This window comes from Cheilinus undulatus, linkage group 3 (genome assembly GCF_018320785.1).
Source record: "Cheilinus undulatus linkage group 3, ASM1832078v1, whole genome shotgun sequence".
In the NCBI taxonomy this organism is placed as follows: Eukaryota; Metazoa; Chordata; class Actinopteri; order Labriformes; family Labridae; genus Cheilinus; species Cheilinus undulatus.
Genome location: NC_054867.1, coordinates 6150873 through 6168623, shown reverse-complemented (window position 1 = coordinate 6168623; position 17751 = coordinate 6150873). Strand labels below are relative to the sequence as shown.

At 39.1% G+C, this 17751-nt stretch overlaps 1 protein-coding gene across 1 annotated transcript; it reads left to right on the top strand.

Moving 5' to 3' along the window:
* Window positions 1-684: 684 nt before the first annotated feature.
* Window positions 685-14529, top strand: si:ch211-117k10.3 (Krueppel-like factor 15). The gene is made up of 3 exons (XM_041784007.1): window positions 685-1031; window positions 5858-7012; window positions 12228-14529. Exons 2-3 carry the CDS (start codon window positions 5925-5927, stop codon window positions 12394-12396), a joined length of 1257 nt encoding a protein of 418 aa, XP_041639941.1. The 5' UTR covers window positions 685-1031; window positions 5858-5924; the 3' UTR covers window positions 12397-14529.
* The last annotated feature ends 3222 nt before the right edge of the window (window positions 14530-17751 follow it).

The window sequence follows — 17751 nt, the reverse complement described above, 5'->3', positions numbered from 1 at the left end:
GACCATTCCACCATAGCAGCCTCAGCCATCAGAGTGTGAATATGGAGGGAATGGTTACGTGTGACCTGTGGTGTAAAAGCCCTACAAGCTTGATTCTATTAAACATTTAAGTCCATTTATTTCAAAGGACAGATCATATTTTACTGTACAACTCTGCAGCTACTAAGTACTCTAGGTAAACTTTAACTTGAACACATTTAGTTTGAATTGAACAGATTTATTGCCTAACAATTTCACTTCTACCTGAGTAAATTCTCATCACTGGACTTTTGCTTGAGTAAAATAGTCTTGTATCCATCTCTAGTATAAAAAGACAAAGTTGACATTTAAATCACAGCATAGCTCTCACCTCATTGTTTTGTGTGTGTGCACTTCAAAGTTTTGAGATGGAAATATTATTAGACCAAATTTTTTAAATAGACATGATGAGGCAGAGCCCTCTTATTTAGCTTTAATTAACAGAACTATGACAACCTGCCCTCCATCATGGAGTCCCAGCAGCCATCTCAGCCAAACACAACAAATAATCTCTGAACTGTAAAGCTGAAATAATGTCAGACAGTGGTGCAAACGTTCAGCTACATAGATAATAGAATCTTAAAGCAGTTAAGATGAAAAATATAAAAGCTGCATGTTCGACAAACACTGCTGTATTTGTTACATAGTCGGCCTCTTGCGTTCTCCATCACTAGGCCACATTGTGTCCTGTTAAGTCGTGCTAAAGAAATCCCTCCATCAACACATGGCAGTCAGAATTTATCGAGCGGCAGCCAATCAGAGGGCCCCTTTTAGGGCGAGCCTCCGACAAGATCAGCCAATCAAACCCGCTGAACGGGACCCGTGCCTCCGAGTTGTGCAGCGATGCGGTCACGTGACGCTGGGAAAAGGAATGCCAACATGGACCCGTGGCAAGGACGGGATGTGAGTGTGCTCCGACAATAACACGACGGTGGAAAAAAGACAACACGAAGATTTAAAACCACGTCGACGGAGCTGCGTTTGTTCACCGAGCCTTCTCACAACTACACACGGTAAGTCGAGCCAAATGTCCGGGATCCTGCTGCTCGGATCCTCCGGGGAGACGGAGTATAAATAGAACATTTTTTGACCCAGCCGAACTTGAGAGCCGTAGATTCCTGTAGAGGAGCTGATGTATTCAGACGGATTAGCATGCGATCGATCATTTCCGCTAAACAAACGCGATCCTAGCGTCTGTTTAGCCCGGGTTTAGAGCCCGACCGTGCCTGGTTTTCCTCGCTGTAGTGATACATGGGCGCGTCAGTGCGGGCCGTGTTTATCCAGCGCCTCGTTCACTGTGGACTGTGGAGTATAAGGCCCTGCTGTAACATGTGCCTGACCGTCTGACAGCAGCTACAAACAGCCTTTACATAAGCAGAGAGGAAGTTCCCTTTCACTGTAACACTATCTTTTTTGCCTTAGGTTTCAAACCTGACGTCTGCGGGCCCGAAACGGTCCTCGACTTTAACTTTCAACATAGCTGAAACTTAAATACACGTCTTCACAATTTTCCTCCTAGTTAGGTAAGTTTTCAAATTAGCATATTTTAGCATATGAAATATTTGCCATAATTGATACTGCTGCAAAGTACAGATGATTTAAGATAACTTTAACCATCTCATAAAAATGAAGTTTTTAAAGAAAAATGAGTACATATAATGCACAAAATATAACAAAATTGCAAAAAAAAAAAAAAAAAAATTGTCAATATTATATTACTGAGACGGTATGAATATTTTTGTGGTCTTGACACAATGTGGAGATTTCTTGCTTTTTTTTGTAATTTAAAATACAGATGCCCAATACCAGTATCATGATTGGTAGGTATACCAAGTTAAAGTAGTTTTACACATTCTCAAAAAAAAACCATATCTAGTACTGTAGTCAGTGTTATTTTATATCATGACGTTTGCCCTTCATTATTTGAGTTTGTAGGCAAAGTTGGAGCTGTGTCTGCAGTTTGGTGATATTTTGACATAAATTAGAATTGCTGTGAAGAAGTGAAGAACATCTGATGGAAATAGGGCAAACTTTTATTTAGTAATAATTATTTTTTGTTTTAGAATTATTCAATATGATAATATAATAATATAATAATTAATAAAGCAAACTTTCAAGATCATTTGAAGAACTGCAGTTAAGTATTAATTATCTAACTCTTGAGTGCTTAAAATACTTGCACTTGGTCTGAAATAAGGTGGTATTGGTGCATTCATAATTAGAGCCATGAAATTGAATGTCTGTCTTTTCTTGTGTTGCAGTTACATCAGAACAGTTATCAGTTCTGCTTGGCTTTTACTACTTTTATCAAAGTTTATAATTCCAAACTTTTAATTACACTTCTCTAAAAACAGTTACAGACATCCTAAACACGCTGTGAATTCAAAAAGCTAGCATATTCTGCAGAAGTAAATGCAAAAAAAAAAAAAAAAATCTCCATTTTAGTGTTTCCCATGTTATTTTGAGATATTTCCAGTTTAATATGGGTGCCCCATGGTTGGCAAATGTGCACATGCAGTTTTAGTGTACTTTCTATTCAATATCCCAACTTTATTGAATCTAGGCATAAACTTTTCAGTGGTCATAAACATCAGTGCTGGAAAACATATAAAGATTATCGTGGCAAAATATAATTAAAACTCATGAAAACAGTAAAAATCATTATAGAAAATATGTAAGTGGGTGCTATGCCTGTCTGTTAATAAAACGAGATCTGTAACCCTCAGCAAAAGTTTCCAACGGTGAAAGAAGCTGAATGGAGTTCTGCCTTTTAGGGGGGCTCAGCAGGCCCTGGTTCCCTTTAAACAAGTTTTGGTTAGCTCATTTATTTCATATTTGGCACAAAAACAATTTCTTTGTGGAATTTTACCATTGCTTATAATCTGAATCCAGCCTGTTTGAGGGCAGCTTTTTATAATTCCCAGTAGATTATACGGACCTTATTTTGAACCAGTTAAGCACTGCAGGATGGTAATAGTCCCCTGCCATAGTTATCTATTTCACTGCACATATATCGCTTTTTCTATCTCATTTGTTATCTTGAATTTGTTATTCTCCCTGTAAAACCTTGTAATACCTTTGTTTGGATATGTTTTGTTGTTTCTAACATTCTGATTGTCTCCCAGTGAATTTTCACATCAAGAGAGCCACTTGATTGCAGACCTTTTTAAAATCTCTTGTTGGCGTTTTTTTGTGCTTCACCAGCATAATAATTCCAAAAATACACATTTTACTTTCAAAATATTGCATACTGCTCATATTGCGTGGTCTTGATCTGTTTTATTTTTTAAGATGTGTAATGAATAAAATTAAATGAAAAGTGTTAATTATATTAAGAAACCGAGTAACAACTTGTACTTGTGTGGCTATTAAATCAGCATAGAGCCTGATTTTTTTCATACTACTAAAAATGAAAACAAAAGGATTGATTTATCAACAATCCTTTTAGCCAATCACAGAGTAGTTGTTTCTTTGATTGCTCCAGTTCTCATGGGGACGTCTCCTTGAGCAAGGCGCTCCACCCAGACTGTTTTAACCCAAACCTATAGCTGAAATCACAGCAACAGAATACAATACAATACAATACAAGAACTTTATTTATCCTGGAAGGGAAATTCAATATGTAATGAATGATAACATGTAATGAATGTAATATATTATAACTTTGGTAATGATTGGGCAATAGTTGATTGATTTTAATCATTTTTTTGAGTTTTTGAAGAACTGTGCCGTGAGAAGTTTATGCTATTTCAAAGTTTAAAAGAGTTGTTACGATTTATTTTTTTTCATTTGTGAAGTTTTTTTTGTGTGTGTGTTAGATACAAAGAAGACCACACCTAATTCTAGCACGCCTCGACATGATTCAGATTCTGTCTTTAAAACCAAAACTTTGTCAGTATTTTGTGCAGTTTAGACATTATTCAGGAGTTTGCCTGCAATGTTTGAAAACTGAAGACCCAGTATTGGGTGTTGATGGCGTTAGGGATGGGAATCAAGAACTGGTTCCAGTTTAGAACTGGTTCCAGTCAACATAATTTACATTTAATTTGAACAATTCCCCTGTCAATGCCTTACTTCTGCGGGCCTTGAAAAACACAGTCTCTCTAGAGGCAGTTAGTACCAACAAGAACAGAGTAGTGGAGGAGGTAAACATGGTGGACAATCACCAAAAAAAACAGGCTAAAGAGGTCCAAAGTGTGGGTTAATTTCTCTGGAAAAAGACGCGAAGAGTGTGACTTGCAACATCTATCGAACAGGGATTTCATGCAAGGAATTAATGTTTTTGCACAAGAACTGCTGATTTTGTACAAGATTTCAAGTTATTTTTATCCTCTGAAGATCTAGGATCCAGAGACTCGCTTTGTATTTCAAGGTTATTATTTTTCAAAGAAAATGAGCAGCAGTATTGTACTCTAATTCAAGTTCACGGATTGAAGATCCAGAGAGTGTTATTTGTTTTAAATGAGACATTTCCAACAAAAGAGAATTTTAAAAATATTTTAGAATGTTCTCCACCCAAACACTTGATGTTTAACATTTTTAATTATAGAAACTGTTTATTATAGCCAGGAAATGAAGTGTACTGGTCACTGACTCTCTCTGAAGGTGGCAGACATCTTCTGTCTTAAGAGAGAAAGACACTCAATAAATTTAAATCTTTACAGTGAACATCTGTAAAGTCTGCTATTTCTAAAAACAAAATTCACAGGAAGGAATCTAAAATTGCTGAAGAATTGAATCCATAATCAGAATCAATAATGGCATCAATATGAATTCAATCTAATCTATTCCCATCCCTAATGGCGTCAAACAGGTATACATATAGTTGTGCTTTAACTAGAATCATACTTAAGTTTTAAATTCCGGGATCATAACAGCCCTTCAAAAAATTGTATTCAGATGCTGAATAGTTTTTCCACAATTACATTTCCTGAAACTTTTCTCCCCAGTGCATTACAAAGCCAAATGTATTTTAGAAAGTGAGATTGTGTTTTAGGAAGAGCAAATTAGTTTTTTAATAAATGTGTTTAGGCAACTGGCCATTTTGTTCAGAGAATAAGAAATGGGGTTTTAGCAATTGTAAAAAGTGTAAAAACTTCAAACCCTGCAGCACACTTCTTAGCGAAATTCCAAGATTTCCTGCATTGTCTCAAACTTTGGACTACTCAAACCTCCAGCAGGTTGATTTGCCATCAGATTCAGCATGATGAAGGTCTGAGCTCCAAATGTTGTGCAGCAGTTGGAATTGCAGTAGCAGACAGCAGTGTGTTTGAGTTTTTGATTTCTATGTCTGTGTTTTTCCTTCTTTTCTCACAAAAGTAAATCTCAGTTGAACGTACAGTATTGTATAGCTGTGGGTGATTTTTCAAGCAGCTCAGAAAACTGGCTTCTGTTGATTTATCTAGTCATTAGAAGTGTTTTTAGTCTTGAACAGTGTGCTTTAACTGTGTTTAACTTTTGTCACCAGTGGTTACCATTCTGCATCACTAGTGCAAGTCATAGTCAAAGTGAAAATGTGTTGAACAGAGTGAGATTGTGTTTAGAGGTCTGCAAGAAAGAGAGAATGACTTTTGCAAATGTGTCCAACTCGGCTAAAGTGTTCAAGGTTTTGCCAAAGTTGTCAAAACCCATTGCAATAAATAGGTTTAGGTAAATAGAGAATTGGATTTATTGTTTTAGCAATTGAAAAACTAAGTTCTATACATATGAAGCTATTATTATCTACTGTAAAATAAATAAATGCATCTAGGCATTGAGGAAAACTGGATGCATTTTTGCATGTAATTCATCTGCTTCTTTCAACCTGATAATAAAATCCATTATCAATGTTGCCTTGCAGATTTTTGTGATCCTGCTTCTGGATAGAGTTTCCACCACATCCTCTCCTCTGCACTGGGCCTGGATCAATGGTGTCTCTCAGCAGCAGAACGCTGAGCTTGGAGAATGACCTGTTCAGGGACAGCAGCTTGTTCTCCCTTGGCCTGGGAGACAGTGCCTGCAGCGAGGGGGGAAGTTCAGCCTCCTGCGACAGCCCTGAGGCAGGGCAGCTGGGGGCTATGCACATCTGCAGCCCTGGAGACGAGGAGGAGGAGGAGGAGGAAGACGAGGAAGATGAGGAAGATGGCACACGTCTGCATATTTTCCTTGGAGAAGAACCTAAGAGTGAGGAGCCTAAGCTGCCAGAATTCCCTTTCCATCCCTCCTCTCCATTCTCTCCGACCCTGGAGGATATTGAGGAGTTCTTAAGGGAAAAGATGGAGCTGGTTAAAGAGGGGCTGCTGGCCCCAAAAGAGGAAGCCTGCCCCCTTCCATGCAGTAACACTCCATCCTCCACTCCACCGATAGCTGCTTCCTCAGAGACTGGCAGTGACCCAGAGACTCAAACTTCTCATTGCACTTCAAACTCAGACACCCCTAAAACTGAGCAAAGCAGCCCCAGCTCGGCTGAACCTTCCCCGAGTGCCCAACTTAATCCCTCACCTTCCACCTCCAACCCGCCCGTGCTCCTGGGTGGTCCTGTGGTGCTTCAACTCCAGCCCCTTCCCCTGACCCAGCCTCAGACCTCAGCAGGCTCTCCACCCGGGGCCCAAAGTGGCATCTGGCTCACTCACCTAGTGATGGGGCTTCAGGGTACAACAGGACAAAATGTCACCCTGCTGGCTCCACAGGTGCCCTCCACCCCCACTACACTGCTAGCACTAAACAGCGGAGATGGCAAGTCAGCTGACCAGAAGTACGTGAAGATTGCCCCACTGCCCATCACCATGAGGACTCTAGAGATCACTGGTGTGACTGGGGTTGGAGGACAGAGTAGCGGCCTGTTGAAGGCCGTTGCCCCCAGGGTGAACAGAGTGCCGCCCACAGAGAGGGTCCACAAGTGCTCACATCCAGGCTGTGGGAAGATGTACACCAAAAGCAGCCACCTGAAAGCGCACTTCCGCCGACACACGGGAGAGAAGCCCTACACATGTAGCTGGCCTGATTGTGGGTGGAGGTATGTGTCATCTGCATTACGGGACGAGTCACAAGCAATTATTTGTTCAAATATTCCCCATGTGTTTAGCGCCCATGTAACTATTTTACTGCTCCAACCACATCACAGCCTCTTTAACTTCAAATCGTAAATACCAAAAATGTTTGATATTTACAATTTTAGGTCAAACTGCCTCTAATTGAACAGCTACAACAACCAAATAAAGCTAGCCAACCTGATGATGTCTCCAGTAGATCTTACAAACATAGACACTGCAATACCCTCATCTTACCCAGGAGTTCACTGTTGTATTTATTTATTTTATTTGCTGCATCTGTAATGCATGCTAAGATAGCCAGCTGAAGATTTCATTGTTCTTCATGTGTGTTTATCTTCTGAAGACATGTTTTTTTACACAGAGTTTGCGAGATCTCGTGTGTTAGAAATCCTTGGTGGGACATTGTAGCTACCAAGTGTGTGGTCCCACAGTCTGGCTGAGTCGCTGGTGTGTGCACTCAGAAAATTGTAAGAAAAAAAAAGTCCTCTGAAACTTTCCATGTTTTTAGAATCATTCAAGATTTAGAAAAATATCCAATACATGACCAGACTAAGGCTAGCTACACAGAAGGGAATTATTAAATCTTTACTGATTTTAAAAGCGCAGGAAACTATAAATATTAGGACTGTTTCATCTTATTTTAACATTACAATCATTACACCTAATTCAGGGGAGTCAAACTCAATCACAGGAGGGGCCAGATTCTGGATTCAGGTCTAACCTGAGGGCCTAACAGGGTCACCTTTTTAACTGGAAACTGTCAACCTCATTTCACCAGCAATAAAATGTGAAAAAAACTTGATTATTTGATGATTTTGACATTTAAAAAGTTGAACAGATAAGTCTAAAGGCTCACAATTTGAGAAAAGTATATTTATTAGTTCAAAAAGGTCAAAACATGAAATTGAAATTGAAAAATAATGTTTTTTTAAAGACAAAATCATGAGTTTTAAAGGTCAAAATATGAAATAAAATTTGTAATCATGAAATTAAAAGTCAATATGATTCAAAGTTTTAAATTGTGAGTCTAAAAGGTCAAACTATGGGATTATGAAGTCAAAGTTTGGATTAGAAAATATTGCATAAAATACAAAATAATTGGTTAAAATGGTCAAAATATGACTTAAAATTTAGAATTATTTATCTTAAAGCTTAAAATATTATATGAGAAGTCAGAATCTTGAGTCCAAATGCTCAAAGTATGAAATTAAAAGTCAATATCCTAAGTTTGAGTCCTAATTGTGAGATGCTAAATTGATAATGTGAAATTAAAACACAAATTAATTTCTTTTCCCACATTCCTGACTTCTTTTCTAAATATTTTTACTCCTTTTTCAGATTTTATGACTTAATAAGGATATTTTGAATCATCAAAAATAAGTTTAAATTTTTATACTTGAAGAAATCTGCAGGCCTCATACTGATGGGCCATTTAAAACAGAAATATGAGATAAACTTGTGGGCTGGATATAACTGTTCCACGGGCCGGATTTGGTCCCTGGGCTTTGAGTTTGACACTCCTGCACTAAATGATCTGGCCAGGCGTGAGACCACACATCTGCTGTTTTTGGTTAAGATTTCATAGTGCCGTTCCAGAGACACAAGATCTTAAAATTCATGCATTATTAAATGTGACTTCAGGAGAAGAAGATGCAGAGGACAGTCGACATTGTCGTCTGACTGTCTTGGCATATACTGTATGTTCTTTCTTTTTGTGAAAAAACAAATAGAGAAAAATAATATTTATGAAGTCCCAGCTGAGAGGACTGCATCAAAATCCAGCTGTGATTGTTGTATTTCCATGTTTGTGAGCTTAAAAGTGTGCAGTATCTGACTGGTCTGCTAGCTGTCATGTCCTATTAGAGGCATTTTGTTGGAGGCAGCCCAGTCTGGAATTGTGAATATCAGATGTGTTTGATATTTGCAGTTGGAGTTTGGGGGGGCTCTTACTCAGCTGGGAGCAGTAAAGTAATTATATTAACACCACACACTTATGATTTTGTGCAGATTCAGTTAGTGATTTTATTTGTTTTAAAATTATTTGATTAGAGAAAATATACAACTATACTACAGGAGTAGATCAGTGTTTTGGAAGCTTTTCCTAATGCTGGCATACTCCTCCACTAGGGATGTAAAAATGTATCAGGATAATAGTGGCTGTTTAGAAGCAACAACCATCAGCCTTATCATGTGGCATTAACAGATATCAGTTTTCAGGGGTTATCTGTTGTGTTCAATGAATCTTACCATGTTATCTGGTAAATCTAGCTGCTGGATCAAATACGTGATTTTTATAGAGCAGAATAAGGGACCTGTTGGACAAACTCTGATTTGATTTTATGGTAGGACTGGGCCAAAGAAATCGATTTTCCAATTCTTTAAAAAAATTAAATGATTTTAATTCATATAATACAGAGATTGCTCTTTTACTATGTGCCTTCTCCTGGCAGCTCTTGCGCTACCACTCTCAGACTTCCGTCGCTCGTGCAGCTTAAAACTTGACCTAGACTTGCCTCTAAAAGCCTTAGTAGAGATGAGTAATAAACTTACATCTCATGTACATTTTCCATAAAGGTAGACATAATATAATATTCACATCAGCATGCAGCAATGTTAATTTCGCCGACTTAAACTATGACTAAAAGTGTCGACAGCCTTTTTTTCCATGAAAAAAACTAGACTAAGACTAACAAAAATAGATCTGTGATGATTAAAACTGACAAAAACTACGTTTAGTTTTCCTCAAGATGACTAAAACTAGACTAAAATGTAATGTAGTTTTTTTCAGACATTCAAAATCTGTGATATTTCATCGCCATGGGTAAATCTTTCAAAATATAATGCAGCTGTATCTATTCTGCCTCTCAGCTGTAGAGAGCAGGGACCCCAGGTTTAGCAGAGTGCATAGAACACACTACCATGATTTGGTACCAGATTTAGGCAAGAAAACAAATGCTTGGACTAAAAGAAAAGTCTAAAATTTGAGGACTTTTTATGGACTAGACTAGACTAAAATGTTTTGGGTTTTCGTCGACTAAAACTAGACTAAAACTAAAAAGGAGAGAAATGACTGAAATGTTGTGACTAAAACTAAAAGAGATTTCATTTAAAGACTAAAACTAAGACTGAAATTAAAAATAGCTGCCAAAATTAACACTGGCATGCAGTGTACATAATATAGTAGATACCGTGATGCACATTTCTTTTTTATCAGTGCTGTGGGTTCTGTCATTAAATTAACAAGCATAAACGTCTGCTTATCGCAGGGGTTCTCAAAATTTTGGGGGCGAGGGACCCCTTACAGGGCAGAACATTTTCCAAGGACCCCCCCCCCATTACCCTCACACTGATTAAACATATGTTAACTGCCATTTGTACTCCTAGATTCTGTTTTTTAAACTCTTCAACCTGAGTACAAGCTCTTGTCTTACTGAGTGTAGCTTCTTACTTTTTGTGATCCTTTGAGCAGCCAAATAAGAATCCCTCTGTGCTTTTTCTGAGGTTGTGGTCAGGTTCCCCATTTGTGTTTTCTGGCAGATGTATTACTCCCCCTTTAGTTGGAAAAAAATCTTTTGTTTTGTCCTTAAACTCTGCATGCCTTGTCATTAGATGACACTTTAGCTTAGCAGGCTTCATGGCTCCATTTGCAAACACATGAAAACACACAACACGTTTTGGTCTTCCATTGCTGTGCTTAGTAAAAAAGAAAAATTTGAAAACTTGACATGCTTAAATATTTATCCATTGTTTGCTGGACCAAACAATGAGCAAAGTGACTGATGCATGGTGGGTGACAGATTTACGTGATATCTCACAATCATATCTGAGTTTTTATTGGCCCAAAGCTGACTTATATGGGAGTCATTTGTTACGTATGGTTGTTTTGTGGCGTCCCTATATGTATTTATTTGGTTTTTGATGACATGACATTACTTTAATAATTTATCTGGACTTATTTCACGGACCCCCAAGATGTGGCTTGTGTACCCCTAGGGGTCCCCAGACCCCAGTTTGAGAACCACTGGTTTTTAACACGTCCAAGACAGTAGACAGACAGATAATAGTGTATGATGGAGGGACAGAAACAACAGTTTACAACAGATGAGCACCACACTGCATGCACTGTGTCTAAAAATGTGTAGTGTGAGAGTCTATTTTGTGAAGGTCAAACTTAAAAGCAGATATCAGGCTGCATTTTGGATTTAAAAACTACAAAGGAGATAAAATAGTGATGTAAATACGACTAGTTGGGGTCAATTTTTAATGCAAACCTTGATATTTAAAATGTTGTCCCTGGTTGGAAAGTTCTTTGTAGTATTTCCAACATTGGTTCACTGAGAATCTCTTAAATTTTGAAGTAAAATAGGTTTTGTAACTGAAATATCCCTATATGAATCGATGTGAATCGAATCAGACTATCAGTGGCAACACCCACCCCTAGATATCGATACTTCATTCTGAGACCTCACCAGCCCAAATGAGAGGCAAGAAAATCGTTACGGAATTCCTGTGACTTACGTTAAGTTACATTGATTTCCTTTTTATATCCCTTTTTTAACTGGCATCTTATAAAGACATTTCGGAGTCATTTATGATAGTCTCCTGTTAGTCTCCTGTTGAGTTTTAACACATTTATTTCCTCTCAGAAAACAAATACAGCTGGGCGTGCAGATGGTCAAGCGGTTTGAGGAGCTACCCATGTACGCGGGCGGCCGGGGTTCAAATCTGGCCAGTGGCCCTTTAACGCATGTCTTTCCCCACTCCCTTCCCTGTCTATCCAATGTCCTTTCTCTATCAGATAAAGGCATGAAAGGCCCAAAAATGAATCTTTGAAAAAAAACTTAAAAAACAAATGCAGTTCAGGAAAACTTTTATATCATATTTTACTTTCATCTGCCAGCCAACCATTAGCCATCTGCTCTTTTATTTATATTATATTTATATTAATGATCCTTCCTGGTAGTTTATAATGTTTGTGCCATCGTTGGTGCCTTCATGGTGAAAAAGTTCCAGAAGTTTACAGGAAGTTTTCTGCATAAATCTTGATGAATCTACTTCATTATGTGTTTTTTACAGTCTTTGCCATGGTTAGTCCTCTGCTCTTTGCTGATACTTTGAATATGTCAAACAGAGAGCTCCTTGATTTCTCATCCCTCATGTCTGTTCTTGTGTCCTCAGGTTCTCCCGATCAGACGAACTGTCTCGTCACCGTCGCTCTCACTCTGGCATCAAGCCGTACGAGTGCTCTCTCTGCGAGAAAAAGTTTGCCCGTAGCGACCACTTATCCAAACACACAAAGGTCCACCGCAGCTCCAGGCCCAGCAGGATTATCAGAGCCACTGTGTGACACCTACAGCTGGTCTAAACCTCGCACTGCCTGACCTGGTTCAGCTTTGACCGGGGGGCTCCCTCAGGACTTTTGGTGCTTCATAAGCAGAACTTTCAGAAGAATCTTGAGCTGGCTGATTTTGTCCCCCTTATCGTTTTCCACCCTGCTGTTTATCTTCCACCGTTCCTTCTGAGCTGCTCATCTGACACTGATTGAACAGCCTCCTCAGGAAGAACTCAGCTGAAAGTGAATTTCCTGGCCTTCAAATACATGTACACAGATACAATAAAAACACAATGGGAGACAGTCTTACAGCGGCCCCTCTTGCGATCACTGCTTGCCTTCTGTTCCTGTTGCCAAGCTACCAGGTGCTGCTATAAGTAGGTTGGTAAACAGCGACAGGAGTGTTTGTAATTTAATCATTTCCTTTCTTGCTTTGAGTTTCCCTTCTTTATCAAAACCAAACTTCAGGGTCCACAAGGATGAAGCTACCCCGTGTCTTTGTAGCTTGCTAAAAATGAAGATTCATTATTTTTGTTGTAAAATATATGTTCATAAGGCCTGTAAAGGACAATTAAATGAGGGGTGAAATACCTTCGGGTGTAATTCCCTCTGATTTAAAGATATGGCTCTTGCTATAAGTAGCAAAAGCTGAGACGTTTCTGTGGGACTTGTGGCTTTGCTCACAATTTGGCCGAGCCAAGTGGAACTTTCTGTGTTTTATTTGCTTCCAGATCTGGCCTTTATGCATTTGTCCAATCCTAATTGACCCTGTTTTGACTCGTATGCCTTCTCTCAGCCCCTGTATGACCTAATCTGTATCGATGCCTTTGTCCAAATCACAAAACCTCTTTTGATTCTACTGTTATCATATGACTGCTCTTATTTAACTGTGATCCTGAAGTGGGGGTTGCCAAACCAGAAATCCCTGTTACGGCCCTGTGAGAGCCTGAAAACGACACCCTCGGTGCGTGACAGTTTATAAGCTCTTTGTTCTCTGAAATTCTCTTGAAATCTTTGTGCAGCCGACTTATGTGGCCTGGAAAATGTCTCAGTCTATATGTTATGTGTAAGCTCAATGGTGCAGAATTGTTGTAAAACACTGCTTTTTTCACTTACAGTAGAATTTACTGTAAAACATTTTTGGTTTCCTATAACGGCAAGAAAAGCTAATGGGTTAAACAGCTGGCAAGGCAGCTAACATCTACTCAATCATCTGTATTAGCGTACGTAATATGATGTGTAACGGACTAAAATAACATGTACAGCTTGTAGCCTTTATATAGATTTTTTTTAATCAAAGAGGATCTTCAATCAGTGCATTAAGCTATTCAGTCATGTTTTCTGAAGAGGTTTTCTCGGTCTGTTATGTGAGTTTGATTGTAGCGTGATCAATCTGTGGAATGTCAGGCTGAATATGGTCTGGGATTTGGGGTCCCACTCTGTCCATTCACAAACTATTAAGCTGAGTCTGCTGGTTTCAAGTGCACTTGTGTTAGTGGAGAGTGACAAACAGTCATTGTGCTCTTATGGCAGTTCTATAAAATGTTATGGAACCTTAAAATGCCAAAAAAATTCAGTACATTTACTTAGGAAGGTTAAGCTGCACTGTGTAGTGCAGTCAAGCTTGATTCCTTCTGTAATCCCAACACTTTGGTGCTTGTAAATCTACCAGTGCTTCACATAAATAGACTATATAAACTGACAGTATGATGCTTCATATAACTGGATTGTCTGTTGAACCTGCAGACACTTATTATAAGCTACAGGTTATTTGCAATTTAAACTGAGCTCAGAAACATTGGTGCTTTTTGGATAAAGCGGAGCACTTCTGTATGTAGCAGTGCACTCTTATTTACACAGCAATCACCAACATATCTTTGCCAATAGCATAATGGACTCAATAGATTTCACTCCATAAAAACATCCATGCTTAATAATGTAGAAACCCATTCAAAGCAGACAGACGGGCAGACGTGTTTATCCGTCTGAACTGGTGCTGTCTTTGTGTCTGAGCCTCCCCAGGCTGCTTCTACTGACCTACATCCAGACCTGTATTCCCTAATCATCATCAACATCCAGTTCTCTCTCTGTTCTCTCTCAGTCCTGCCTGTGTATGTGGTTGAGCACAGGCTCAATTTTTTTTGAATACCAGAAATGCTATTTTCCTATTTGCAAAAATTAAAAGCAAAAAAAAAAAAAAAAACTCATGCTGTATTGTTCTTGTTGTTATTCAAACCATTCTTATTGAGCGTAACTGTGGCAGTTACAGTAATCACTCGGTTCACACCCAGTGAAAATTTGACACTTGCAGTGTTGTGACAAGGCCCTTTAAACTGACAAAAACACTTAACACTCTTATGGAACAGATTGCTCTGCTCATGTTTTGACACCCACCACTAAATGTGTCCCTAGACTAATGAGACTTCACACCAGTTGTGTGTAAAGTCAGCACGTACAGCCCTGCTCCCTAAAGGGTTTGGACGTTGTGTAAAATGTACATCAAAATAGAATTGGGTGAAATGTAAAACAAAATTTAATGTCATATTTTATTGAAAATGGCACAAAAAAGATATGTCACATGATTGGATGGCAAAAGAATATTTGGGGAAAAATGTATTTATCTCAAATTGATGGAAGCAACATGTTTCATAAAAAGTTGGGAACGCTGGCAACAGAAGTCTGGGAAACTTGTGAAACGCATGAAGTAAACCCTCAACTCACTTATTTAAAGTAACAGCAACATGACTGGCTATTAAGAAACGAGGAGGCTGAGCCTGTGCCTTAAAACAAGACTAGGTAAAAAAAATAGAAAAACATTTGAATATCATGAAAAAGTTGAAGATTTTTTGTCACTCATTTCAGAAAGTGAAACCCATATACTATATAGACTCATTATACATAGAGTGAAATATTTCAAGCCTTTATTTCTTGAAATGTTGGTGATAATGAAATTCAGTGTCTCAGAAAATTAGAATATTACATAAGATCAGTTAAAAGGGGATATTTTAAACAGAAATGTCAGGCTTCTTAAAAGTATGTTCATTTCTATTCACTCAATACTTGGTTGGGCCTCCTTTTGCATGAATTACTGCATCAATGTGGTGTGGCATGGAGACGACCAGCCTGTGGCACTGCCCAGGTGTAATGGAAGCCCATGTTGCTTTGATAGCGGCCTTCAGGTCATCTGCATTGTTGGGTCTGTTGTCTCTCATCTTCCTCTTGACGATACTCCATAGATTCTCTATCGGGTTCAGGTCAGCCCAGTTTGCTGGCCAGTCAACCACAGTAACACCATGGTCATTGAAGCAGCTTTTGGTACCTTTGGCAGTGTGGGCAGGTGCCAAGTCCTGCTGGAAACTGAAATCAGCATCTCCATAAAGCTTGTCAGCAGAAGGAAGCATGAAGGTCTCTAAAATGTCCTGGTAGATGGTTGCTTTGACTGTGGACTTCAGAAAACACAGTGGACCAACACCAGCAGATGCCATGGCAGCCCAAATCATCACTGACTGTGGAAACTTCACACTGGACTTCAAGCAACGTGGATCCCCAAGTAATATGCTTCTGGCGTTGTCTCTGGTTCAGGAGTGGATTGACACGAGGTATGCCACATTTGTAGTCCAGGTCTAGGATTGGTCTGTGCGTAGTGGCTCTTGATGTGCTGACTCCAGCCTCAGTCCACTCCTTGTGAAGCTCCCCCAAATTCTTGAATGGATTTTGCTTGACAATCCTCTCAAGGCTGCAGTTTCCCTTATGCTGGTGCACCTTTTCCCACCACACTTTTTCCTTCCACTCAACTTTCTATGAATATGCTTGGATACAGCACTCTGTGAACATTGCTTCTTTAGCAATGACCTTTAGTGGCTTACCCTCCTTGAGGAGGGTGTCAATGACTGTCTTCTGGACATCTGTCAAGTCTGCAGTCTACCCCATGATTGTGTAGCCTACTGACCCAGACTGAGAGACCATTTAAAGGCTCAGGAAACCATTGCAGGTGTTTGGAGTTCATTAGCTGATAAGGGTGTGACACCACGACTTTCCAATATTGAACTTTTTCGCAAATTCTAATTTTGTGAGACATTGAATTTTGGGTTTTTATTATCTGTAAGCCATAATCATCAACATTTCATGAAATAAAGGCTTGAAATATTTCACTGTATGTGTAATGAGTCTATATAATATATGGATTTCACTTTCTGAAATGAGTGACAAAAAATACTGAACTTCTTCATGATATTCTAATTTTTTGAGATGTACCTGTATATGGCTGACAGCAACTATCTAGGATTCCTGTTAAAATGCTGAGCTGAATTGTGTGTTCTGACAGAGTGATACGTTTTTGGGGTGTGTAATTGTGCTGTCCCCAATGTCTGTGGGTTGAGAATTGAAGGACCTTTAAAGTTTAAAACATAAAGCCCTGTTGGCAGGAAACCACTAACCTGACACGCCAGATCAACTGAATATTCTTCACAATCATCTGGGAAAGTTCCCATAGAAAGTGTATGTGAAGGGCTCTTGGAGCTAATCTTGGGCATGTTACAGCTGCCTTAGACTGTTAATGGCGGAGCTTCATGTTTAATTGATGCCAAGGCTGCTTGGGGGACGTGCAAAAACAACTTCTGTGTCAAGATGAGCTTCTGGTGTGACTGTGCTTGTTTCAAAAATAAATGTAGTCCAGTTTAGATTAAACTGCTACTTTCCTGCAGCTACATCTGAGCCAACAGCTACCGCAGCAGCAGCCCCTGGATACACCGGAAAACCGTAATCACAACGATTACAATCCCATGTCAAAACAGAGCAGGAGAAGAGCAAAAATATCTTTTCTGTCATGGAAAGCTTTCAGCTGCTGTGGCTGAATTTGAGCTAATCACTCAACTAGCAGCTATTGTGTACAAGCATTTACACAAGAAGTTACCCCTTCTCCGTAACTATCACATAGGCGTGATGAAGCAGGTCGGCGTAAAAGCAAAAACACCTTTTCCCAACATGAAAAGCGTTTAGTATCGTCATACTGAAATGTGGTCCAGTTGGATGTGATGCTAAAGCTAAATCTGAGTGGAGGCAGCCATTACCGATGGCTTTTGACACAACTAAACCCCGCCCACAGTGCGACTCTGCTGACCTCAGCAGTCAGCCAAAAAAAAACAGATTTTGATGTCATTAGTTCATATGTCAGAAACACACTCAGAAGCCTTTGTCTGTAAGGTTCATCTGTGCCATTAAAAGAAGAAACCATACCAGTTATGATTATTGTATACTGAGACTGAGCTTATGAGGGATAAAACAATCTGGTTCAGTCACACTGAGTGTTTTATATTAAAGGTTGGGTATTCACACACAGCTGCTGTAGGTCTCCAATAAGTGGTGTCTTTA

What these genes read in the sequence shown, in the direction of transcription:
- si:ch211-117k10.3 (XM_041784007.1), top strand. Translation starts at nt 5,925, where the DNA reads ATGGTGTCTCTCAGCAGCAGAACGCTGAGCTTGGAGAATGACCTGTTC. An exon ending in TGGCCTGATTGTGGGTGGAG is followed by an intron (nt 7,013 to 12,227) that starts GTATGTGTCATC and finishes TTGTGTCCTCAG; the next exon opens with GTTCTCCCGATCAGACGAAC.